Genomic DNA, 25927 nt, shown 5'->3' on the forward strand with positions numbered 1-25927 from the left:
TATTTCCAAAACTATTTTCTGTTACCCAAGGAATAGAAAATTCCTATAAAACTTCCCTCACGAATCCCAGCTCTGCTTCAAGCACATTAATGTTTCAGAAGAACTCTGTGATCTAGTCACTGTTGTTCTAGCATCACACAACAAGGGTGCTTGGAACGGGATTACTATCCCAGTCCTTCCCTGAGAGATGAAGGCCAGTCCAGAAGTTCAGCCTCAATCATGGCTGTAGAGTGTCCTGTAGGCAAGCACTGGACCATTCATTCAAACACTGCCTTCACAAAGGAAAACCAAGAGAGACCCCAAGGACAGGGAAGGGGCTGACTTCTGTACCTCTGCAAATTGGAGCATGGTTTCAAGTTCAAGGAAGTTCACCATGTCTTCCCAAGTTCCTGAGTCAGAGGCAGGAAGTAGGTATGGAACTGAGGACAGATAGCAGTGCTTCTGAGTCTCCCTTCTGAGAAAGGGGGAATCTCCCTGGGACATCAAAGGCAATAGGTTCCCTTGAAGCTGTGCAGAAGGACCAGGGATGCCATGATCCCAAGGCCGGTTCCTGGAAGTTTGAAGGTTCTCGGGAGGCAGATGGTTACCAATCCCTTCACATTAGAGAGGACCTATGAGGGAGAAGAAATGGAGAGAATTCATAAGCATGGCACCCTTACTCTCCCAGAATCGTGCTAAGCCATGGTCTGTCTGTCCTGAGTATCTTGGTCCACCCAGAACACGTCCAATTTCTACTCCCCTGGGGTGACAGAGGAAGGTAGACAGAGAGGACAAGTGTTTGTTTTCACCATGTGCAATAGTGACCCCTGGGAATGGGGGTTCCCTCCAGACTGTGCTCTGCTCTATGCTCATGAAGGGCAGCCCAGCCCATGCTGCCATCTAGAGGAATTGGCGGGGAATGCAGAAGAGACTAACATGGGGAGCAGCCCAGGATGCTGTACAGGTCTTCTGAGTAAGGAGAAAACAAGGGAATGGTATCTCCTCTCCCATTGCACAGTCTCCTGTGCAGATCCTGCAGGGTCAGCAGCAAATACACACAGCTTTCCCAGCTCTTATTCAGGACCCAATACCCACTGAGTCTCTGGTAAAGAGCCCAGCTCTTCTGGTAGATCCTGCTGCCTGGATGCCCAGTGATCCTTTCAACTACTTCCCACTCCTGCAGGAAGACCCTGATTTCAGAGTCAGCCCATGGGTGTCTACAGGAAGGACCTGCAAGGAAAGGAGGGAGGTGATGAGTGCCTTTGATGCCTTGCACAGTCACATCTCAACATTTCAAGGGACCCTCCCTGAACAATGAGAGAAGCTAAGAGTAGTCTCATTCACTTCTCAAGAGATCACGAACCCTTGCTCTCAGTCCCAGGCTTACCATCTGCCCTGCTCTTCACACCGAGGAGTCCACTTGCTTGCAAGTGCAGCTGCCTTCAGGTGCAGAAAATACATTGCAGAACAGAAAGGGCTGTTGGGGACAAGTGCTGCCTGGGGACATTGTCCCTACTTAGACTCAACCCATCTGCCTCCTGGAGAGACTCTCACAGAACCCTGAGACTTTGGGTCTCTTGCAAGAAGTTCAGGAATCTGGAACCACTGAGGACAAGAACGTCCTTGACACAGCTGTCCAAGCCTGAGCTCCTGCCTGAGCTCGTGTGTTCCAGAGGAAAGAAATACTATGGTGGAAAATTTTGATCTTAACTCAAGGTTGCCTCTGAATACCTGAGGGCCTTTGTCCTCCCTGATTCTGAGACCTTGTCACTCAGGATTCTTTCATTTTCCTCAAACTCTCAACGTGCTCTGCTTCTCTCTGTTCAGAAGTGAATAGGGAAAATATTAAACTGCTTTTGTGCATCAAGAATCTCTGCCTCCTGGCCAGAAGTGGATTAAGGATTCAGCCTCTTGCAGCTTGAGCAAACACAGGACCCTTCCTTCTCCATCTCCACATGCTGGATCCTTGTCACCTAAGGGAGAACCATGGCTGTGAAGAGTAACCAGACAAAGCCTCCAGTGAATATTGTAGAATCCCACTGCTGAAGGGAACATTCAAAGACAGAAGCAGGTCTCCTTTGAGAGGACCTTACCCACTCTGTCCAGCTCACTCTATTTCCCAACTTCTTTCTGTAATCCAAGGGATAGAAAACCCCTATCAAAATCTCCTTGTGAGTCCCAGCTCTGCGTCAAGCACATTAAGGTTTCAGAAGAACTCTATGATCAAGTAACTGTTGCTCTAGTATCACACAACAAGGGTGCTTGGCTTGGGGCTACAATTCCAGCCCTTCCACGTGAGTTGAAGTCCATTTCAGAAGTTCAGGGTCATCTTGGCTGTTGAGTGAACTTGGACTAGCCTTAAACCACTCAGATGCCACCTTAACAAGGTAAAACCTAGAGACCCCCTAAAGGACAGGGAGAGTGCTGACTTCTGTACCTCTGCAAATTGGGGGCATGGGTTCAGGTTCAAGGTAGTTCACTGTGTATTGCCAAGTTTCCTTGGCTGTACAATGGACGCAGTGCCAATACCTTCAGGAGGCTTGCTGTGACTACCCAGTGAGTTCATATGCACATGGGAAGGAGACATATGCCAGAGACACCCTTTGGGAGCTATAAAATTTCTGAGAGAAATACAAAGACAAGTACACAAAGCCATCCCCCAGGGAACATCAGAATGGATCCCCTCATCTCCCAGATCACCTACCTGCATTGTGTCTTCAGAGCTCTGTTGTGCTGCATAGAGTCTTGGGATCCGAAGTCTCTGCATCTTGGTGGGTGCTACAGAGTGTGTATTGTGGAGGTACAGCTGTGTGTACCTCTCTTGTCTTCTGGGGTCTGAGAAACAGGTGGAGATCTGGGCCTTTATATAGTTCTTGGATGAGACTGAATCAGACACACCCTATGTGGGTGTGGCGTGTAGGCTGGATCAGCAGAGCTTAAGCAGGAGCCTTTCATCCCCTCTCAGGAGGCTGAGGCAGGAGGATTTCCCAGCTTCCTGGAGCTCTTAGGCTACTTAGCAAGACTCAGGCTCAAGAGAAAATATCCAAGAGAGAACGTCCATTATTCATATTTCATTTTGGAAGCAGGGTCTCTTTCCATGGTCCTGGCCATCCTGGAACTCACTATGCAGAGGCAACTGTCCAGGCACTGAGTCCCTTTCCACAGTGCTAGGATTAATAGTGTGGGCCACCATGGCTGTTTGATTTAATAATTGAACTCATTTGCTTAATATCCTCAATCCATCTAGTTTGATTGAAAACCTGAGACATACAGAATGTTTTCTGTCAGTGATTTTGTAACTTAGAAGCACCTATTATATTGTAGCTAATCCATAGTTACAAGGTGTGGGACCTTGCAACTTCTTCACTGTGGGCACAAAGAGCAAAAGGAAGCAGTGGGGGACATAGGGGTATCAGGACAATAGAGCTGTGGAAAAGTTGAGCCTGGTTGGACAGTGGGACTTCCTATGATGGAGGAGGTAACTCTGAGCCTGGTAGTAGAGCTCACTGTTCTTTATTTCATGTCAGTACCATTAATAGCCCTAAGGTCTGTGTCCTGAACCCTTCCCTGCTCTTCCCAAGCTCTCGGTTGCTTCTAGGTGGTGTGATGGGAGGTTTTGCTACTGTGTTCACTTGAATGCAAAGGAAACTGAGGGAGAATATGGGTGATTGACCCATGTTAGTAATTTCAAGGGAGTGGGAAAAACCCTCATTCTGCTTTGTGTTGGGTTTTCTTGGGTTGAGACAGATTTTTACAGAGACAGGATCTCATGTACCTCAAGCTATCCCCCAATCCACTCCCTATGCAAACATGGCCATCCACTTCTTCCCCTCACTTGGTCTGCATTTCTGGATTACTGACAGAGTTACATACATACCATGTGACACAGTGGAGGGAAAATCATTGGCTTACAAGGGTGCTACAAGGGTGTGATGTGTTCAAGGGAGAGGTACATCTGTTTTCTTTTTTCTTCCTTGGAAGCCCATCCTCTCGCTTCATCATGATACGCAATTATCTGCTTCTGTTTTCTACTCTGTCCCAACAAGTCCTACTGTTGATGTTTCTGACTCATGCTCCTGAGTCCTGAGGCTTCAGTTTGATTCTCAAGGCCCAGCTATTTACTTGTCTGTTTTTTCTTTTTCCTCCTTTAAAGTATCTTCTTTCACTATGGGAACAGAGCTCACTGAGTCAACTAAACAGGACGTATGTGGGCTCATAGAGGCTGAAGTGGCAACAGGGACCCCACAGTGGTCTGCACCAGGTCCTCTGTACTTACGGTGTGGCTGTTAGCTTCGATTTTTTTATGGGACTCTCAAATGTGGAAGCAGGTGTGTCTTTGACTCAGTTGCCTGCTCTTGGGACTCTCTTCCTTCTGTTGGGTTTCCTTGTCCAGCTTCAATGTGATTGATGGCTTGAGCCTTGTATTATTGGTTTTCTATTATTGGTTTTGTTTGTTTGTTTATTTTTTTTATTTTTCTGTCATGATTCATTGTTGTTGTCAGGATGTACTGTATGGAGAAGAATCTATTTTCAATAGATTTCAAAAAAAATACCCTGTCTTACTTTGTACAGACCTTCTCCTCGTTCTTTCTTTGATGACCAAGCTTTGATGGCCATGGCATGTGCTCACCTACCACTCCCATCCCAATAAGTCTCTATAAATTCAATTATTTTTAATTGGTATTGGAATTAGATTAGTGTAGGTACATAGTGACTAGTAATGTGTGATAGACTTTATGAGAGTAACAAACATTTAGCTACTAGTTAAATTCCCAGGGTCTCCTTTGTGGGATACCTGAGTGATTAAAGACCTCCATTTAATTCGTAGGTTTCCATTCTGATGGGAGGGATGGATAATCTAAGAATCCATTACTGAGTCTGCGGAGGAATTCTTCCTTCTCTATAAACTTTTGGGCACGTCCTAATGAAAGTTTTGGTAAATTGTTTGTCTCCTGCAGCTTCCAGAGCCAATATCCTGAGGACTGCAGAAGGCTGATCAAGTCCCTTTGCTAGGAGTTTCCAAAAGGCACATGCATCTGTGACCTGACCCTGGCTCTGAGACCCTTTCAGTGATGGGCCAGACCTAATGGCTTACACCAGTAATCCCAGCAATTAGGGAGCTGCAATAGGAGGATCTCTGTGAGTTCCAGGCAGGCTTGAGCTAGATAAGTTCCAGGTCAGCCCTGGCTATACAGAGACTATAAAAAATGAAACGGGGTAGAAGAAGAAAAAGGAGGGGGGGGAGGGAGAGGAGAAGGAGGGGAAAGTAGGGAGAAGGGGAGGAGGGGAGACAGATATAAGTAATTAAAGGAGTGGTCCAGGGCTCTTCCTATATTCCCTATGAACCGGCTGAATTCAGTTATTCCTGTGCACTCCACTCCCACCTCACACATACACCGCCAAGCACACTGAGAGTTGCACTGCTTCCCATGCTGATATGTTTGAATCTTGGTTACTCGTGTGCTGTTTAACTTTCTCCTCGGGAAGTATTAGGAATTCTGGGGATAACTAGGGCACTGTCCATCTTGGGCAGTGTGGGATGCCTGGGAGAGCTATTGTGACTCCTGGTGTGGTCTTTAATCATCTTTGCTGGATGTGAAAGGATTCATTGTCTCCTCATGGGAGCTTTGGTGACATATCACCTTGAAAAGCTGTTTTTTTAAGACAGATGCTTTTGATCTTGCCAAAAGATGGACTCAGGACATTTTCCTCTAAATGACTAAGAAAAGTAAGTTGTTTTTTGTTTTTTGTTTTCCTTTGTTGCACTAATTGAAGCAGTCTGTATGACAACGTAAACACAAGCTCTCTGGAGCTAGCAAGGCCGAGTCTGAATAACATTTCCAGAAGTTAAATCTGTAACTAGAGCAAGGAACTAATAATCACCTCTTGGGATCGTCCAGATTACTAGAAAAGACTAACTATAAAGTGAATGGCAGAGAGGATTTAATTAATCTGGGTATGGTAGCTCATATTTATGACTCCGGCTCTTCGGGGAAGAATAGGAAGACCAGAAGTTTAACGCTACAGGGTTAGGCAGTATTTATGGCGTTGGTGGATTCTCAGACAGCTTTGCTGTTTCAGTTTTGATCTCATGTAGCCCATACTGGCCTTGAACTTGCTACGTAGCCCAGGATGACCTAGAACTCCTGATCCTCCCATAACTTCCAAATTCTGGGATTACAGGCCTGTGCCATAAAAGTCCAGTTCTCAGAAATTAAAACTATACATATACACACATACATTAAAAATGTATTATGTCTTCTGACCACAAATGTCCATTTTTCCAGTAACTGTAATAGAAAGGAATGAGACTGCCATGGTCATGATAGGAAGAACGCCTTCAGGAGTCTTAGGAGAAACTTCCCCATTCCTTTTGTTGTGCATGCTGAGGGGCGAAGGCCTTGAAAGGGTAAACACCTCCTAAGCTTGTTTACAGAGAGATATTCAGATAAACTTCTCCAAATCCAGTTTAGAGGGGAGCTCCAGGTGACTAACCTATCCTGTCACTGAGCTGCCCTGGCATCAGCCTGGACCTGGCACAGAGCCTCTGAGGACTCTGTGCTCTGATGGCTGCGTGCCCTAGACTCAGGGCGGTCGGCCAGGTTCACCTAAGAACAGAAAGAACCTCCACTTGACAGCCTGACAGCCTTACAGGTGCGGTCCGCGCCGCGCAGCCGCGGTGTGGATGAGCCGGCCCCCGTCCCTGACGTCACAGACCCCGCCCCCTTGCGGGCTCCGTGGGCGGGCACGAGGCCCCGCGACGCATGCGCGCTGGCTGGGCGTAGGTGGCGCTAGATCCACCTGAGGAGGTTGTGGGGTGACGGCGCGGACGCCATTTTGTCGGTGTTTGTCGCAGCGGCTGGAGAGAGAGAGGTGACGGCGGTTTGGCGACATTTCTCGGCCAAAAGGCCTTTTGCTTTTGCGAAGGTGAGGCGGGCGGGGCCTCGCTGAGCTAGGTGTCTGAGGGAAGAGCGGGCTTTGGGCTTCGGCGCCCGGGGATGTCTTGGCAGGGCGCCGCTCAGCCGGCGGCGACAACACCCGAGCCGCTGCGGTTTCTCCGCTCAAGTCGCCGCGGCCCGCGGGTCCCGGGTTCGCCCGACGGTGCCGGCCGGCAGCGCGGGCCTCGCCCACCCTTGTCAGGGCCGCGGCCGGCCATTGTGGGCCCCGGCGTGGGGGAAGGGGGGAGAGACCTTAGCGGGGCACACAGCCCTGGCTCCGGTGTCGTCGGGAGTCGAGTCACCCGACCTCTCCGCGCTCCTCCCGGCGGCCTCGGTAGCCTGCGGAACTGGAGGGTTTTCCCGAGTCCGACGGTCGCCCTCCTGGTCTGCGCCAGAGGGCCTGGCCGGCCGCCCGGGGGAGGTGGGGCCGGCCGCCCGGGGGAGGTGGGGCCGGCACTGCGGCGATCCCGGTGCCTGGAGCTCACCTCCAGCTTGGAGGAACACACTTGGGAAAGAAGGCGCGTCCTTTGTGGCCGGCGGGCCTGTCTTCCCCTCCCCAAAGACCTGGGTCTCCCTGACAGCCCTGGAACTCCAGAGATCCTCCCGCCTCTGCCTCCCGAAGGACGGGATTGAAGGCGGCCGCCACCACGCCCAGCCTGTGTTTTTAACCCACCCCTCCCCTGTCCCGACGCTGCAGAGAGCCTTGTGACAGCCCTGTGTCAAACCCCGTGGACCGGCAGTCCCCTCGTTTTCTGTTGTAGCTGCGGCTGTTTGACCCAAGTTTGAGCAAGCACCCGAGGGCCCCTTGTTGCCTACTTAAAAAAAAATGCAGCCCTTCGAGAGACTGGAAACTTCTGGCTTGATGTTTTTAATCCGTGTGTTTAGTGTGGAGTTGACAGATACCATATGGTTTGCAAAAGAATGGTGGCGAATCCTATTTCTGATGTGTGTATATATACATACTGGTTCCATTGCATCGTTTTATTGAAAGATACCAAGAATTCTAGCATGTAGGTAGGGTGGTTTTTTTTTTTTTTTTTTTTTTTTTTTTTTTTTTTTTTTTTTTTAAGTATTAGAGATAGTGTAATATTCTGAGGTAGCTTTCCTTCCTATGAATGAGAAGGAACTTCAATCATATATGAGCCCAAAAATCTTTTACTTTGCCTTATAAGTAAATATTTCTTTGTTGGTTTGTTTGAGACAAGGCCTTACTCTGCAAACCAGGCTGACGTCGAACCCACTATCTAGAGCTCTGCCTCCCAGAGTGGCATGTGCCACCACACCTGGCTAAGAAAATTATTTCTGAACTTTGCTGGAGATAAAGTAGGGATGTGGGAATGTTTAGCGGGAGTGGTTGGGACTGGGACCAACTGCTGGATTTTAAGTAGTGAATCTAACTAGAGGAATACAGCTCTTGGTCTCTCCTGAGGAATTCCTTTTAATTTTAATGTTTGCATATTAGTATAATTTGAGAATTACACTTGATAATTCTGTCTTGTAGGAGATAAACTGGTTGTGCGGTGTGAAATAGAAGCGGGGTTGGGGGGACCACACTGAAGCAAGCAATAAGTCTTGTGGAACCCTGCATAAGGGACAGTCATAATGATGAGTCATCAGAAGCTGTAAATTTGCCTGCTGTTATTTAAGAGCGCTTAGTAGCCTGTAGCCTAGTGGTAGTGCTTAGTTTAACTTGAGATTCAGGATTCAGTTCCCAAAGAAATGGAGAAAAAAGGTTTAATCAGAACAAAACCTAAATGTAGTTAAAATTCAGTTTTGATATAGAAGGAATGGGTCAGCAGAATGCCAGTAGAAATAGAAAGATGAGTGCTTCTCTGAAGAAAGTTTTGAGTTTTGTCTCAAGTAAATTGTTTTTTGTTTGTTTGACCTTGCCATGTTGAAATGACTATATCAAAGGGAATGCTTGGCTTTCTTTTACTGAGACACCTAGAACAGTCTAGGGGTGTGTGTGGCTTAATCCATCCTCTCTCCCTCCCTCCCTCCCTCCCTCCCTCCCTCCCTCCCTCCCTCTCTCCCTCTCTCCCTCTCTCCCCTTCTCCCTCTCTCTCTCCCTCTCTCCCCTCTTCAGGGCTGAGGATTGAACCCAGGACCTTGTGCTTGATAGGCAAGCACTCTACTACTGAGCTAAATCCCCAACCCCTCCATCCTGTCTCTTTTAACTAAGCTAAATGAGAAGCCACATGACCAGAAAGATGCCTGATAGGCACAGAACTAGAAGGAAGAGAATGGAATTTAGTGAATATTTGGATGGGGGATACAGGTCAGTGGTAGAGTCCTTGCCTAGCAATTAGGAACTCCTCGTTCCCCATTACATCCTCAGTAGTCAGGACAAAAAAAAAAAAAAATATTGATATCACACCCTATGGTGTGATTCACACCCTTTCTTAGGAGCACTTGGAGAAGAGAACTGAAACTGCCTTCTTTCCAAGCCTGGGGTTTAATAGATTTGTTAGCATATTTTTCAGACATTTAGGCAAGCTGAAGGTGGTTAACTAAATTGGTTTTGCTCCATTTGTGCCTTATTCAGCTTTGGTAAGTTATGGTATTCTTCCCCCCTACCCGCACCCTACCCCTACCCCCCAAACACCATTTAAACTCTGCTAAGCAGAGTTCAGAATTAAAGATTTAACTGGAACTACAGAGACTGGCTCAGAGGTTAAGAGTGTGTGTACTGCTCTTGTGAAGGACCTTAGTTTGACTATAGATTTAGGGAATCCTATGCCCTCTTGTGGCTTGCATGGGCAATTACTCTCTCTACTCATGTGCAGATCTCCCCCATCCCCCCATTAAAAATAAAATTAATCTTTTAAAAAACTGCTCTGGGACCGGGCAGTGGTGGCACACGCCTGTAATCCCAGCACTCAGGAGGCAGAGCCAGGTGGATCTCTGTGAGTTCGAGGCCAGCCTGGGCTACCAAGTGAGTTCCAGGAAAGGCGCAGAGCTACACAGAAACCCTGTCTTGAAAAAGCCAAAAAAAAAAAAAAAACTGTTCTGGGAAGCAGGATGGTTAAGTGAATAAAGGTGCGTACCTTTGATCTCTGAGACCCACATAATGAATAGAAAAAACTAACTCTGGCAAGTTGTCCATTGATCTCATTAACACCGGCATACAACATTCACACACATGTAAAAAGGATAAATGTTAGACACTGAGCCAGTCTGTACATAGGAAATTGTAGATGAAGTCTGGGCATTGTTACCATTATTATCTGACATCACTGGTCAAACCTCATTTTAAGGATTGGTTCCAATTCTGGCAGTTAGAGAAAGGAATCTACAGAGTTTGAGGAAAAAGACACCTCATTTAATGAAAGGCTCTTTACCTTCTAAGCAGTTGCTTCCTTGCTTCTCATCTAATTATTTGTATTATACTTTGCCAGGCTGAAGGACATTTTGTGATATTCTTGGGGTGGACTAGCTCTAACTATAGCATAGGTGCTGTTTTTTTGTTTGTTTTAAGATTTATTTATTATATGTACAGTATTCTGCCTGCATGTGTCCCTGCAGGCCAGAAAAGGACACCAGATCTCTTTACAGATGGTTGTGACCCACCATGTGGTGCTGGGAATTGAACTCAGGACCTCTGGAAGAGCAGTCAGTGCTCTTAACTGCTGAGCCATCTCTCCAACCCATCTTGCTGTTTTTATATTCAGATCTGTGTATTCATTTCCGTCTTGATTTTTAAAATCCAAATTCAGAGGCTGGGATTGTAGCTCAGTTGGTAAGAGTGACATAATTAAAACATGAGCATAAATGGAAGGTAACAAGAAATCAGTTTCTACCTAAATGCTTAATCTAAGCTTGAACTATTTTGTGTGTCAAGGGTACATATGTACATTCTGGTTCATGTGTGGGCTAGAGGTCAACGTGGGTATGTTCATGGCTTTCGAATTATTTTTTTTTTAAGAGTTATTTAATTATTATGTATACAGTGTTCTGTCTGCACATGTCCATGCACACCAGAAGAGGGCACCAGATCTCATTACAGATGGTTGTGAGCCACCATGTGGTTGCTGGGAATTGAACTCAGGACCTTTGGAAGAGCAAGCAGTGCTCTTAACCTCTGAGCCACCTCTCCAGCCCCTCGAATTATTTTTGAAGCAGGGTATCTCATTGAACCTGGAGCTTGCCAATTAAGCTAAATTGGCTAGCCAATGAGTTTCAGGGATCTGTGTGCCCCACCCCCACTCCCAGGTCTGGAATTACAGTTCTGTGCTATGGTGTCTGACTTTTAATATGGATATGATATGGATATGAATGATATGAACTCAGGTCCTCATACTTGCACAGCATGCACATTACTGGCTGAGTAGTCTCCAGCCCTTGAGCAATTTTAATTTAACTGACCCTTTTTAAAAAAATGTAAAGGCTAGCCAGGTGCATTGATGCATGCCTTTGATAACAGCAATTGGGTGTCAGAGGCAGGCAGATCTCTTTGAGTTTGAGGCCAGCCTGTTCTACAGAGTGAGTTCCAGGACAGCCAGGGCTACAGGGAGAAACCCTATCTTTAAAAAAAATAAAAAATAAAAAATAAAAAATTAATGAGTATTTCTGAAAGCAAACTAACTTGTAAATTTGTCCTTTTTCTAAATAGTGAAAGAAATGTATTAAAGGCTCAGTGTTGTCCATCATTTAGTATTAGATCAGTTCCATTCATCAGTCATTTCACATAGCAGTGGTATTGTGTTCTAAGCTTTGGGAAATGTAACTAAAAAGATTTTTAAGAGCCTGTGTGGCCCTATGTATAATTATACAACCATCTTTAGCTTTCCAGCTCATTCTTTACCCCTCCTCCTGGTTAACAGATGCGGCATTCCAAACGAACTCACTGCCCTGATTGGGATAACAGAGAAAGCTGGGGCCATGAGAGCTACAGTGGAAGTCACAAACGGAAGAGGAGATCTCACAGTAGTACACAAGAGAACAGGCATTGTAAACCACATCATCAGTTTAAAGACTCTGATTGGTAAATGACGTGTATTCTGAGTTCTAACAGTTTTAACAGTTTATAATTTGCTTATAGCTTTTATCAAATTTAGAATTCAGGCAACATGTTTATTTCAAAAAAAGTTACAGAGTGCAATAATTGGCTAGCTTCTATAGTGCTTAGACTATAGCTGTAAATAAAGTAGTTTCTCATATGTCTAACTGGGAATGGTGGGGGACAGTTGCTCAGCAAGTGAATGAAATAAGGGCTCTGGGGATGGAGTTCAATGCTAGAACATTTGATGCCTACTATGCGTGATATTTAAAATTCTTAGAAACCCCTCGCATCAGAAAAAGGGAGGGGAGGCAAAAGAATATATTCAATAACATACAAAGTTGTAATAATGAGACCCAGTAGTGGTTTTAAGTTGTATAGGAAGGTGGTATGTATATTTGGGTGTGCAAAAAGTGTTTCACAATTGAGATGTCATAGAGGGTGGTTAATCCAGGTGAGAAAGGTATAACATAAGCTATTTGAGAACATTAAAGTGCTTTGGGGATTTTAGTCACTCGTGTTCTACAGGTTATAGTTATAGAAGAAAACTAACGGGTATGTCTGTCAGAGATTTTTAGAAACTTGCTGTATTTTGAGAACTATTTCTTTCCATGGGCATTCTCTGTTCATTTAGGATAAAGCTTCAGTTAAAAAAAGGGAGGGGGGGATCTTGTTTATTATAATTATGATATAAAATTTAGAAGCAATATGTTTATATAGAATTAAAAGAATCTTAGTTCTAAATAGTAAAGAAAGGCTAGGTGAGTAGTTTCTTTCACTCTGCCCTCCATTAATTTCCTTTCTCACTTGTTTTGTTGGTTCTATGTTTTCTCCTTGTTTGTACAGATGTTCGATGGGGGCTGGTTACCAGATTGCTTTCTAAATTAGCCAGCTGGGGTTACTTTAAAAAACAGTATGTAATTTTTTTTTCCTTCTCCGTGCTAAACAGAGTTGTTCTGCCAAAGAGCTTGTTTGTAGTTCTTGTACAATAATCACGCTTTATCAAACAGTTATGTAAGGGGTAAGGTTTATGGCAAGATTCAATGGCCAGGCCTTATTAATGAACAGTACACAATACAAATTGTCTGTACCCCATTATTGCAATATACAAAAGTACCAGATACTCTTTAAGGCTAATTACTCATAGTGCTAGTGTATATTATATATGTGTAAAGGTTGATTTGAGTGATTTGTGTTCATAATTAACTATAAAAACCAAGTCAGTCCAAATAGCCAGTAAGCCAGCACTTCCATCTTTGACATTGACACCAGAAAATTTGGTGGTGTTTATTCATCCTAATCCAGAATATTCATTAATGTAAAAAAAAAAAATCTTTGAAAGCTAAATATTTTAATAAAATTACTGGGAAATTGAAGCAGCAGCAAAGCGTAAAGAAAGGAGCAGGATGGAAACCATTGCCCATTACTTGACTGAATTACTTCTCACTGTCTGTTCCTAAAGGATCTTTGTGTGCAAATCTTTGCCTGTGAAAGTAGATTCTAAGAAGAGGCATTTTCAAGTTAAAGGGTATGAAGTCTCACAAGGTTCTTGTTGCATATTCTCATTTCTTTTTCTAGAAAGCTTGTAACATGCTCCTTCATGCTGTCTCTAGTTTTGTCTGTTTTAAATTTTCTTAATCTGAATTTCTAAATTTCTAGTGAATTTGTTCAGTTTTATGAAGAATTTTTACATCAATTATTTTATGTTAAAGTATGTCTCTTACTGATTTACAAGACTTTTATTATGTATTAATTATTTTAGCCCTTTGTTAAATGAATTATAAAAAAGCCTTTTCCCCCTGATATATCTTTTGGCAGTAGCCTGTGAGTTGATACCTTTTTCAGGAGGCTTAATTAATCTATTCTGCCTCAAATACTCGGAAGACTAATATAGCTGTAAATAATCTTTATATATTAAATCCAAAATCCTTCAGTGTCTCCCCATAACACAGAATACTGAGTTTTATAACCTTTGATAAACTAGAAATCACCTAGGAGGTATGCAGACTAAGATTCAGACACAGTGTGATCTGGGTCCTCATTTATAAACTGTATATTCAGTATTAGTGCTAGTACTCTGTCCTTTCACAAACACCTTTAGTTGGGGGGAGGGGGGCTCCTAGTGACATATTCTCCTGGGTGAAAATTGGCTCTTGATGCAGTCATCTACTTGCTGTCTGCAGAATAAAGTATAGATACACACATTGTAAACCTCTGGCTGGTGGTGCTCTCTATATAAGTATAAGATGGCACTATGTTATTCTCCTGGAATTTCTTCTATTGTCCACTTTGTCCAAATCCTGGCTTTCCTTTAAGATACCTGTCTGCCTCCGTTTTTGTCATAAATTCTTCTCTAATCATTTTAATCAAATTGAATTCTTTGCTCCCCTGAGTCTAAACAATCATTTGCACCTTTTCAGCATTTTTTTTTTCATTTGTCTATTTTGATTTTGATTTTTTTTTTTTTTGTGAGTAATCTTAAATTGTTCATTTGTTGGCAGAGACTTTGCCTTATATGACTTTATTTTATCTCCCACAGGACCTGTGTGGAAATAAAAGCAAATGTCAGTGCACTCAACAGTTTGGGCTGTTTTGAAAAGCTACAATGAAATATTCACTAGGCAATCAGTGGATATTTTTTAAAAATCAGATCTATTCTTCTGTCTACCCTGTCCACAGCTTGTATAATTCTGTAGACTTTAATCTTAACCTTTGGTCTTTGGTTGTCATAAACTGGAAAGGTCCTTCTCATGTTAGTTCTACTTAACGTTAGTACATCACCACCCCATTTTTTTATCATTGCTAGATTGTTTTGGAGTGTTAGCAGGGCCGGTTTCACATAGTATTCCATATTCCAGTTAAAGATTATTAGTCTAGTTTTTTTAAGGTAGACTTTGGATGTGGTAGAGGTGGGTGTAATACCTTATAAAATTAAATAGGATGCCCTTAGAAGTATGACATCTAGCTTGTTGTGTTTCATCTAGATCTCTGTTTAGATCAACTGACTCAGGCCCAGAGTTTTATCCTAATAGCCTGAGTTGTCTCTCCAGAGGTCAGGAAGAACTTGAGAGTGATGCTAGGCAATAAGAAGGCCCAGCCTGAATTAGTGCCAGTCCTGTTGAGTAGTTGTCCTAGGGATGTTTCTCTCTAGTTCTGCTTAAACCAGCACTTGGGAAGAAAATGACAGCATATTCTGGGGAGTATAAAGGGGTTGGTGGGGTCAGCCTCAGCAACATCTGTCACTCCATTGCTTGTCAGGATTATTTAGCTGATTTGTCTGACTGGGCAGGTGTCCCCTCTCTCCCTCAGTGCTCCATGTGCATCCCTCTTGAAGCTTCGCACTCTGTTGAAGAGGACACTCATCCCAGGTAGAGGGGGGATGGGAAACTGGGCCAATTGAATCTGTCCTTTTCTTCATCAGATCAGGACACTTAACTGGAATCCATTGACTTCCTGAGGTCTATGACCTCCATGAAGTTCTTGCCAAGTTTTGTTTATGCATTTGTACATTTCTTGGGGAAAAAGGTCTACAACCTATCCCATCAGGTTCTCAAAGGGATCTGGAGAAGCACTGTGGCACTAGAAAATGCTGTTTTCTGTGTCTTGGGTATTTTGCAAGAGTCACAGGAAATTAGAAATGCAGTCTTGAGCTGGAGAGATGGCTCGACCATTAAAAGGCTAGCTAGGCTCACAACAAAAAATATATAAGAGATGCAAAGGCAAGTAGAATGGATGTCCACGGTCCTGGACCCTTTCTTGTTAGGCAGGCCTCAGAAGTTCTGGTGTCTGATTGTCAAACGGGTAACAAAATTTAGAGATAGAAAAGAGAGGAGACATAATAGATGACATGTAAAGCAGCAGTGACAGCTTGAAAAACTTAGTTTTTGCCACTAGTGTGCTCTGCAACAATGGCATATCCTTTAGGGATCTTAATTGAGTCAGTAAATGAAAGGGCTGAAAGACATTTAAGGCTCCTCGCATCTGTGATACAGATTACGGAAGAAGTCTGTCGGGGATATCCAAAATGCACTTAAAGGGGAAAAAAACCTTTTGCCTTTCTCTAATGTGTCGCTCCGAGGGAGAGGGAAAGGAAGCTAGTTTCAGGTTCCTATGTTGTAAGATCAGTGCATTTCAGAACAGGTTTGTGGGTTTGGTCTTGACTTTTCAGAAGGTAAAGGAACATTTAATTATAAGTATATTGTAATTGAAGCTTTGTTCCTTGGTATGAATTGTTGGCAGTAATTTCTCATGTATGGTATTGTTTGTTTGTGTGGGGTGGTTTTTGTTTTTTGGGTTTTTTTGTTTTTTGGTTTTTTTTTTTTTTTTGAGGTGGTTTCTTGTGGCCTAGACTGGCTTCAAATTTGCTGTGTACCTCAGGATGACCTTGAATTCTTGATCCTCCTGCCCTCACCTTCCAAGTGCTGGGATTACAGGCATGTACTAACATGCCTGGCTGTAGAAATTATATATGAAAAATATGGACCTATTTGCTTAAAGTTACTAAGCTGAGATAAGTATAAATTTCATCTCATCAATTTGAATTTTTCCTTATATTGAGTTAGCCATTTAAGCCAAGAATTCTTGAGAATTTTGTTTGAACCACATTATTCCAGAATGAAGAGAATAATTTGAAATCCTTTATTGTGTTTGCAGTCACTATTTAGAAGCAAGGTGCTTGAATCAAAGAGATTATCGGGACCGGAGATACATTGATGAGTACAGAAATGAGTACTGCGAAGGATATGTTCCAAGACATTACCATAGAGACATTGAAAGCACTTACCGAATCCACTGCAGTAAATCCTCAATCCGAAGCAGGAGAAGCAGCCCTAAAAGGAAGCATAATAGACACTGTGCAAGTCATCAGTCACATTCGGTATGAGTGATTTGTTTTTATTTTGAATGGATTCTTGTTTGTAAGGCTCTAAAAAAAGTGGTTAAGTTTCTTTAATGCTATTTGGATAAGCTGTAATTTATATTCATATTACTTGAGTCCTTAAAGGAAGTGAACACATTCTCATAAGTGACACCTGTGTATTTATTAGCTAGTCCTCACTTGCCCACACTTACTCATTCTGCAAATCAGATTATGAGTTTGTTGGTTTTAATAGTAAAACATCTTATTTTGTGGTTGGGCAGTATATTTAAAAAATGAGGCACCCATATTTTTCTTTGAATTTTTTTTAATAAAAATAAATAAACATGTTTAAAATAAACTTTTTTATTTTAAAGAATCTGCTTTACTGATAATTGGAAACAACTCAGGCAGGTCACGCTGTTGGGTGCTTAGTCATTGTTGACTAGTGTGTAGTCTAGCGCGTAGTTTTCCTAGTACAACATTGTCTGCAGTTCATTTTGCTGAAGTTGTGAACCTGGGTGCTGAGTGGGAAATAAATTGAGAAAGCCAGACATCTTTATTGATACATTTTGAGATGCCGTTTCCCTCCCCAAGTTTTCTCCATAGAACTAGCATTTACTAGATTGAAGATTGAAATTAGCCTTTACTTCCCCTCTTATTATGATGTCCATTTTTAAATGTTGCTAAAAGAGAAAAATTTCAACTAATCTTGACATTTTTCTGACTAGACAACTCAACTCACAGCATATGGTTATAGCAGAAAATAGTAAATCTTGACATTGCATTCTTTAAACTTCAGACTTCAATTAAATCAGTATTTTAAAGAGACAATTGTGTTGTTTTTTTCTATTGCCACTTTAAGTATCTTATCTGAAAATCTGTTCCTTGCCATGTTTTTCTTCTGTAACATAAACTGTGCCCTGTGAATTTCTGGGGACTGAATTTGAAATTGCTCCTGCCAACTGTTCGTGGCCTGGTGCTTATCTGAATGCCTGAATATCTCCCCGCTGAATGAATTGCGTATTCTACCCTGAATTCACTCTGATATATTGATTGGCTGGACGATCTTGGTGCTGCCCACTTGCCGTTCCAGAAGAGCCACCGAAGGAAAAGATCCAGGAGTATAGAGGATGATGAGGAGGGTCACCTGATCTGTCAAAGTGGAGACGTTCTAAGAGCAAGATGTATAGAATATTTTTCAACACTTTTTAAACTTTGCAGACAGAATAATCTTTTAAAGAATAGTTTGTCAGCGGGGGGCTAAAGACTCTTCATTGCTTTTTTGTTTTGTTTTTTGTGGGTTTGTTTGTTCTTTTGTATTTCTTCTTTTCTGTAGAATTTAAATATTTCTATTCTTAAAATTCCAAAATAATCAGTGGAGTTTGAGATTAGAGCAAGACAGATAGCTCTATCTAATTGCTTTGTAGCAGCTGAAAATACAATAACTTGAGTGATGAAACCTTAGTTATGCTTTGCTAGAGATCATTTGGAAATATGCCACACTTAAGCATTCATTGTTTAACAACTGGATAATTGTACTCGGGCACTTAGACCTTTCCTTCTCTCCTCACTTTAGATGAAATCGTGGACACTTTAGGTGAAGGGGCCTTTGGCAAAGTTGTAGAGTGCATTGACCATGGCATGTAAGTTTGCTTTTTCTTTTTTGAACGTTCTGATGAAATGTATTTTAAAGTAGTTGCTACAAGCTTTCCTGAGAGGTATTCACCCTAATTTCTGGAACTCAGTGTCATTTATGTGCCATAAGTATTAATTTTGTTGTGTGCGATGGCAGTTTCTCTCAGATGGAGGTTACTTTGTAATTAAAGGAGTGCTCAAGTTCTGTAGGGTTCAGTGGCTTTTAGATTGCAGAGTCAATAATTACACCCAAATTTGCATATTAAAATGCACTTCCTGAACTACAGAGAAATTCTGGTAGGACCTATGAAGTCTGCATTCTTTGGTGGGATATACTGACCTACCTCATTGCACCATGTCCCTTTAGAACCTCTGTTCTGTTGTTTCACCACTGTTTTTGTAAGTGAACGTCTTAAAATAATTTAGTGAAGCTACACCTTTTTAAAATAACATCTGAATTTTTTTCATCAGAAATAGTTGGAAAGAGTATACTTTTCCAGCTTACTGTAATATCAGTAGTTGGGGTTTTTTTGGGGGTTTTTGTTTGTTTGTTTGTTTGCTTGGTTTGGTTTTTGATTTTTCAAGACAGGGTTTCTCTGTGTAGTATTGGCTATCCTGGAGCTCACTTTGTAGACCCGGCAGACTTGGAACTCAGAGATCTGCCTGCCTCTGCCTCCTGGAGTGCTGGGATTAAAAGCATACACCACCATTCCCTGGCTAGTAGCTTTGAAAGTAAAGTTTATCTGTCTTTAAACATATTTGATGACTCTTAGTACCATAGCCTCTTGATCTATGATCAAGCAAACTGCTTGTTCATACTTGGAAATGTTTTATTGTTGGGCTTGGTGTGTGGCTTAGTGGTAAAGCACTTGGCTAACATGGACAAGGTCCTACTTCAATCACTAGCCAAAACAAGTTTTAGCCCTAAATTTCCTTTCATTCCATTGTCCATGATTTTCTTTAAATACTGTTTATACTCTTTAAGAATTAATCCTGGAAATGTCCCAACCCAAAGCCCACTGCTCTTGCTGTAGCTATTTGTACGTAATTGCATGAGTTTGCTTGGGGGGTGGGGTTCAAGAACTTGTAGATAGTGTCTTTACCCAGCTGTTTGATTTCTCTCCCAGTTTGACAGGCTCACAGCAATCTTTCAGGACTTGGTTCTGTATCATTGTATAAATTGCTATTTTATTGTATGAGTAGTTGGGGCTTCATCTTTTGTGAGGATGTCTTAATACTCATCTGCCTTTGTCATTAGAGTGAAGCACGTAGGAGTGAGTACTAGTGCCTGTCTCTAGCACCAAGTAGATCCAGCCTAGCAAATGAACAAGTGCTTTGAATAGCAACATACTCTTGATTCTGTGTGTGTGTGTGTGTGTGTGTGTGTTTTATACTTTTAAATTTTTGTATAAAATATAAATGTAAGTTTTTTAAAGCTAATGTTAAAACTCCCAAGTATTATATGAATGATTGCTTTGTTTTGAAAAGATGTTCTGGAACCTAGTATTAATATGCTCTGAAAGATTTAGAGTAATAATATGGGAAAATTGTAATTACAATTGTATTTTAGGAGGCTGAGGTAGGAGTATTACAAGTTTAGTGTCAGTCTGGGCTACATAATGAGTTTAAGCCCAGCCTAAGCTACATATAGTAAAATCTGGTCTCAAAAACAAAACAACAAAAGAATGTGCATTTCACAGCGTGTATAGTTTTATCCCACCACTTGTATATTTAGCATCATCATCATCTTTTGTTTTAAAGGGATGGCTTACATGTAGCAGTGAAAATTGTAAAAAATGTAGGCCGTTACCGGGAGGCAGCTCGCTCAGAAATCCAAGTGTTGGAGCACTTGAACAGCACTGACCCCAACAGTGTCTTGTAAGTGTACATTGAACCACAAGCTGTCGTACTGTGTGAGCTGCGCACTTCTGTGCACTCAATTATTATTTTGATCTCTTTTAGCCGATGTGTCCAGATGCTAGAATGGTTTGATCATCATGGTCATGTTTGTATTGTGTTTGAGCTGCTGGGACTTAGTACCTATGATTTTATTAAAGAAAATAGCTTTCTGCCATTTCAAATTGATCACATCAGGCAAATGGCTTATCAGATCTGCCAGTCTATAAATTGTAAGTATTCATGAATACACAGTATATTTTATTGTCTTTATTATCTAATCAGCATATGAACACTTGCAGGTTGCAGGTAAAGCTGAAATCCCTTTGACCCCCATATCCTAGCATCGGTTAAAAAGTCTCTAAGACTAATGATGGTTTTCTGTTTTCTTTGTAGTTTTACATCATAATAAATTGACTCATACAGATCTAAAACCTGAAAATATTTTATTTGTGAAGTCTGACTATGTAGTCAAATACAATTCTAAAATGGTAAGTTAAAGACTTGTTTTAATTTTGGGTGTTGTCTTTAAAATTAATTCATCTTGGTGATCCTTGAATGAGGAATTCCATTTCTGAGCTTGTTTATATCTGATGTTCATCCACAAATGGAGTAGAGATGGGATGTTTGTATCCCAGCTCGGGAGAGAGGAGGGAGGGGTAAAGGGGGAAGGATTCATGTGCAAGCTTTATGAATAGTGCTATGGAATTTTTTATGTCTTTATTGAATTTCATCTTTACTCAACTGTGTCTCTCTAGAAACGAGATGAGCGCACATTGAAAAACACAGATATCAAAGTTGTTGACTTTGGAAGTGCAACATATGATGACGAACATCATAGTACTTTGGTGTCCACACGGCACTATAGAGCTCCAGAGGTCATTTTGGGTTAGTAGATACCAGACTTCCTTACATTCTTAATTGTTGAAGGTCATGGTTAACTAAAATGATGCTAGCAAGATAAAGAAATGAATTTTGTGTATTTCTCCTGTGTGACAGTGTTTGTGAAAGGTATTCTAAGTGCCAATGATTTGTGAACCTCAAGTGATCATAACAGTGGGTATGTTCAGTAAGGGCATCATAGTCTTGTGATTGTGAGGTTATGTAGTCACCTATTTCCACTCTATCGCCAAAGTAAGGCTCTGGTACAGATGCCCAGGACTTGGTTGGCTGACTTAGACATGATAGATAAGGAGCGGAGGAAAGAGACTGAAGCACAAGTTTCTGTGTTGGCCATCATGGGAAAAAGCTGCAAGTGAAAGGGCAGAATTTTGAAACTCAGGGTATATATTATACCTCAAAACTTAGAATCACTGATAGGATTGGAGGTTTGGAAACAGGACAGGTAAGGTATTATTGTTGCTATAGATGTGAAATTGGAGTCACTAGAAAAGGAATCTGGAGTCTGGTGATTAGAATACTAAATGTGGGTGAGTGTGATGTTCCCCAGGGTGAAAGCAGATTAGACAGGAAGATGCAGTTGGATGTTACAGTTGAGGGTTGAGGGAAGGCAGTTGCCTTAGATGTTAGCAGTCAGGTACCATTGGGGAAAGGGTGAGAAAAGCAAGATGAAGTTCCATAGTTATCAGAAGTGATTCATTGAGCAATGGGGTGAAGGGCTACAGTTAGTCACCTGAGGAAAAGTATATTGAGATGTAGTGATTGAAAACTTTTATCAGAACTCAAATTCTAGTGTCTACAGATGTTAGTGTATTGCTGTATAAGTTTTCCAGTGGTGAGCATTGTGGAATGAACAAAAGTGACTAAATCGGGGCCAGGTGTGGTAGTACCCACCTATAATTTGACCACTTGGTAAGACTGAGGAAAATACCAAGTTCCAGACCAGCCTGAGCTATGTGCACTAAAATTATGAATCCTGAGGTTGCTGTTGTGGTCTCCCAGATAGACTGTAAAGAGCCCCCAAATGTGCGGAAGGGGTCAGCATTTTAAAGTTGTTCCATAATAACATGCCTGTGTTTGTTTTGGGTAGCTTTAGGTTGGTCTCAGCCGTGTGATGTTTGGAGCATAGGCTGCATTCTTATTGAGTATTACCTTGGGTTCACAGTTTTTCAGGTATGTATCTAATATGTTTTATTTGATGGTCTTTAATGAATTTTATGTTAAACATGCTTTATATTTTACTTCCATACTGGAAATTTACCATAGATCATTATTGAAAATAAAACATAAATATCATCCTTCTGAAACCACAGTTGATTGAATTCCTACTACTAGTGAGGTTGTAACTTGTTTTATATGTGTGACATCTTCAATGTGTAATTCATGCAGAGTTCATATTACACGTTCTGGTTTTTCTCTTTTTTGTTTTATTGAACTTCAAATTTATATTGGTGTTAACGTGGCTAATTGTGATTCTGCTCTATCTTTGCTAACCATGTTTCTAAATACATAGAATAAAAATAATAAAAACATAAAAATGTGGAACTGACTAGGCATGGTGACACCTGCTGATAGTTCTATCACCCAGGAGGCTGAAACAGGAGGATCAAGTTGTGAGGCCTCACCTACCTAGTGAAATTAAGGCCAGTCTTGGCTGCAAAAGGAATCTGCCTCAAAAAACAAAAACAAATGTGGGAGTAAGAATATTTATTCCTGTCAATAATAATGTTTTAAAGGCAATATGCTTGGGCCCTGTAGTTGATAACTGTAAAAACATTAAACACAAAACACAGTCTGCTTTCTACAACAAAGATTGCCTGATATAAAAGCCTCTGCTCTAGACTGGACACCATTTCACCTGTGTGGATAGCTCTGCTTCTCTGATGTAGCAACTCAATTTTGAGTAAGATCTTTGACTTGGGTTTGTTGTCAACTTTGCTTATTTATGAGCTATGTGCCTTTGGCTTAATCTCTTTGAATTTTAAACAAAGCTCAGAATTGTGGTAAAAATTGTTGGAATGGCTATATTACCTGGGATAAGTGTCAATAAATGATCTAGTTAAATAGTTCATGAAATGGAAATTATTGCATTATTTTGTTAGACACCTTTCATGTTGATTACCATGTAGATCTTACCAGTCTATCTTGGACTGTATTGTGTTTGCACCAGGCAACTTAGCTTTTTCAGTACCGTTCATCTTTGAAGAATTTATAATGTTAATTGTGTAACTGGCTAATCTAGTCTTTTTGTTGTTATTAATTTTATTTATTTATTTATTTATTTGGAGGAGTACACACATGTGGAAGATAACTTGTGGGGTTGGTTCTTTTGCCATCAGGTCCCAGGGATTGATTTCCAGTCTTTGATCTTGGCAGCAAGGGCTTTTTACCCATTAAGCCATCTCTCTGGCCTTAGTCTAGTTCTTTTTAATTCTTTTTTTTTCCCAAGACAAGCTTTCTCTGTGTAGTCCTACCTGTCCTAGAACTAACTCTATAGACCAAACTGGCCTCGAACTCACAGAAATCCGCCTGCCTATGCTTCCTGGGTGCTAGGATTAAAGGTGTGCACCACCATGGCCTAGTTTAGACTAGTCCTTTTATATCAGCACATATTTTACTTTTCTCTTTTATGTGTATCTAAGGAAGTAGAGAGCTAAATTCTTTCCTGACTTTTTTTTTTTTTTTTTTTTTTTTAGACTCATGATAGTAAGGAGCACCTGGCAATGATGGAGCGGATATTAGGACCAATCCCAGTGCACATGATCCAAAAGACAAGGTTTGTCTAAGATGCATGCAATGGCCTTTGCCTTAGACTATAGAAAGCATAATGCCTGTTTTAAGGACTGCAGGTTTGGAAGGAAAAAATTTTGTACAAGTGATAACTTTAGAGCTATAATCTTAGCATTTAAAAATGTTTTCAAAAATAATTCAATATTTTAACTTGTGCTCTTGTGGAGAAGGGGGTTTTATTTTAGTGCTCAGGTTACTTTTATGTTGTTTTTCTAAGTTGGTGAAGGAAATAATACATATGAGAGCCTTTTCTTACTGGAATCTGTCAGTCTTGTTTGAATTTCCTGTTGTTGCTAGCCGGCTCTGCACCCTTGGACAGGATAGTGTAGCATTTTCTAGCTCACCTAGAAAGTTGTTAAAAGATTTCCATCTCCATCCAGATCTGGTGATTCACAGCCAGGAGTCTTCTATGTAAGTGAGCATTTTCTCATTTGTGAACAGGTTAGTTGAGATAACTCAAATTCCCCAGGGTAGATGAAAAAGGAAGATCCCACATAAGGTGTCATGTATAATTGTTGCCAATATTTTAAAAATTTATACACAGGTAAAAATTATATGTACATTTAGTGAGAGATCTATTCTGTCTTGTCCCCACTAGGGGACAGATGTGGAATTTTGTTTATTTTATTAATTTCAACTTCTTTTCTCTTACAGGAAACGCAAGTATTTTCACCATAACCAACTAGATTGGGATGAGCATAGTTCAGCTGGGAGATATGTTAGGAGACGCTGCAAGCCATTAAAGGTAACGGAAAAAAAGATTATGACTAAGTAACATTTCCACTCATGTCTACATTTAACAAGACCATTTCCCCCAGGAATTTATGCTGTGTCACGATGAAGAGCATGAAAAGCTGTTTGACCTGGTTCGAAGAATGTTGGAGTATGACCCAGCAAAAAGGATTACCTTGGATGAAGCGTTGCAGCACCCTTTCTTTGATTTATTAAAAAGGAAATGAATGGGAATCAGTGGTCTTCCTATATACTTCTCTAGAAGCAATTACTTAAGACTGTGTCAGTCAACTAAACATTCTAATATTTTTGTAAACATTAAATTATTTTGTACAGTTAAGTGTAAATACTGTATGTTTTGTATCAATAGTATAACTACCTTGTTAAGTATGGTGTTGATAATGAATGCAATATGAGTTACAATGAATTTTCCCTTTTGATGTTAATTGCCATTTTTAAAGGCCTTTGAAATACCCTTTGTGTCCAGTAATTAACGTGATTGGTCTTGTCTTTTGTACATGAAGGTTGACTCTGCAGTGATTCTTTTTTTCTTGAGTAAAAGGAAATCTTGACCACTTTGTGTGATTGAGTATTCTTTCTATACCTCTAGTGTAGAACTTTTCATGACAAAGGTGTTTTTGTAATTGATTATTGAATGGGCATCATTCTAGGTGGACAGATTTTAAAAACCAAAACTCAGAAAAATTAGCATGCTAAAGTTTTATTAAATTTTGTTTTCTGTTCTTTGGGTGATGTCCACAGGCCCTGTGGAAAGACACCCATGACAGAGTTTAATCAGGCCATACATAGATCATTTAAGACTTAAATTTTAATTTTACATTGCATTGTCAATATTTCAAACCACGAATATGTGGAGCTTTCTTCTTCATGACAAGTCGTAAAGCCAGGCTGTACTGTAGCTGTCTAGAGGCAGTTTTCCTAGTACAGTAGGGCTAGGAACTTCAAGGCTATGGCTGCATGTCAGAGAGTTGCACATAAAGCATATCTTAGGCTTCTGTTGTAGTCCATATGTCAGCATGTACCACCTTCAGAACATTTCTAAAGTCCCTGTTTAAAGTTAGTCCTGAAACTGGCATTGCTACACAATGTTTCCATTTCTTATTTTCCATCCCATTCTTCAGTCTATTGTCTGTGCTTCCCCTAAGCCTGTCTTTCACCAGCATGGGCTCCTGGGTCCCA

General features: G+C 41.3%; 2 protein-coding genes across 11 annotated transcripts; one reads left to right on the top strand and one right to left on the bottom strand.

Moving 5' to 3' along the window:
* Positions 1-261: 261 nt before the first annotated feature.
* On the bottom strand, positions 262-6873 carry LOC118588653. The gene is made up of 4 exons (XM_036195219.1): positions 6632-6873; positions 1367-1419; positions 1075-1209; positions 262-593 (listed from the first exon to the last, which is right to left on the bottom strand). The coding sequence occupies exons 1-4, from the start codon at positions 6871-6873 to the stop codon at positions 262-264; spliced, it is 762 nt and encodes a 253-aa protein (XP_036051112.1).
* Clk4 (CDC like kinase 4) lies at positions 6752-25305 on the top strand. Of its 10 annotated transcripts, XM_036195016.1 has the most exons (15): positions 6752-6906; positions 11741-11901; positions 12763-12829; positions 15226-15284; positions 16570-16792; positions 17868-17958; positions 18351-18417; positions 20171-20287; positions 20372-20538; positions 20702-20796; positions 21064-21193; positions 22296-22378; positions 23902-23981; positions 24650-24740; positions 24814-25305. In XM_036195016.1, exons 4-15 carry the CDS (start codon positions 15232-15234, stop codon positions 24952-24954), a joined length of 1338 nt encoding a protein of 445 aa, XP_036050909.1. In that variant the 5' UTR covers positions 6752-6906; positions 11741-11901; positions 12763-12829; positions 15226-15231; the 3' UTR covers positions 24955-25305. The 10 variants fall into 10 exon arrangements, with proteins under 10 accessions (XP_036050909.1, XP_036050906.1, XP_036050914.1 ...); XM_036195013.1 differs by lacking the exon at positions 15226-15284; XM_036195021.1 differs by lacking the exons at positions 15226-15284; positions 17868-17958.
* The last annotated feature ends 622 nt before the right edge of the window (positions 25306-25927 follow it).

The sequence above is a fragment of the Onychomys torridus genome, chromosome 8 (genome assembly GCF_903995425.1).
Source record: "Onychomys torridus chromosome 8, mOncTor1.1, whole genome shotgun sequence".
Taxonomy (NCBI): domain Eukaryota; kingdom Metazoa; phylum Chordata; class Mammalia; order Rodentia; family Cricetidae; genus Onychomys; species Onychomys torridus.

Bases quoted from the DNA above. Each gene is read 5' to 3' on its own strand.
- LOC118588653 (XM_036195219.1), bottom strand. From the start codon at position 6,873: ATGTCGCCAAACCGCCGTCACCTCTCTCTCTCCAGCCGCTGCGACAAA. The intron at 1,420-6,631 runs GTAAGGCTGTCA...CTGCACCTGAAG, and splicing joins GCGCGGCGCGGACCGCACCT to GCAGCTGCACTTGCAAGCAA. The intron at 1,210-1,366 runs GTAAGCCTGGGA...CTTTCCTTGCAG, and splicing joins TGTGAAGAGCAGGGCAGATG to GTCCTTCCTGTAGACACCCA.
- Clk4 (XM_036195011.1), top strand. From the start codon at position 15,097: ATGACAGCATATTCTGGGGAGTATAAAGGGGTTGGTGGGGTCAGCCTC. The intron at 18,418-20,170 runs GTAAGTTTGCTT...TTTGTTTTAAAG, and splicing joins GAGTGCATTGACCATGGCAT to GGATGGCTTACATGTAGCAG. The intron at 20,288-20,371 runs GTAAGTGTACAT...GATCTCTTTTAG, and splicing joins ACTGACCCCAACAGTGTCTT to CCGATGTGTCCAGATGCTAG.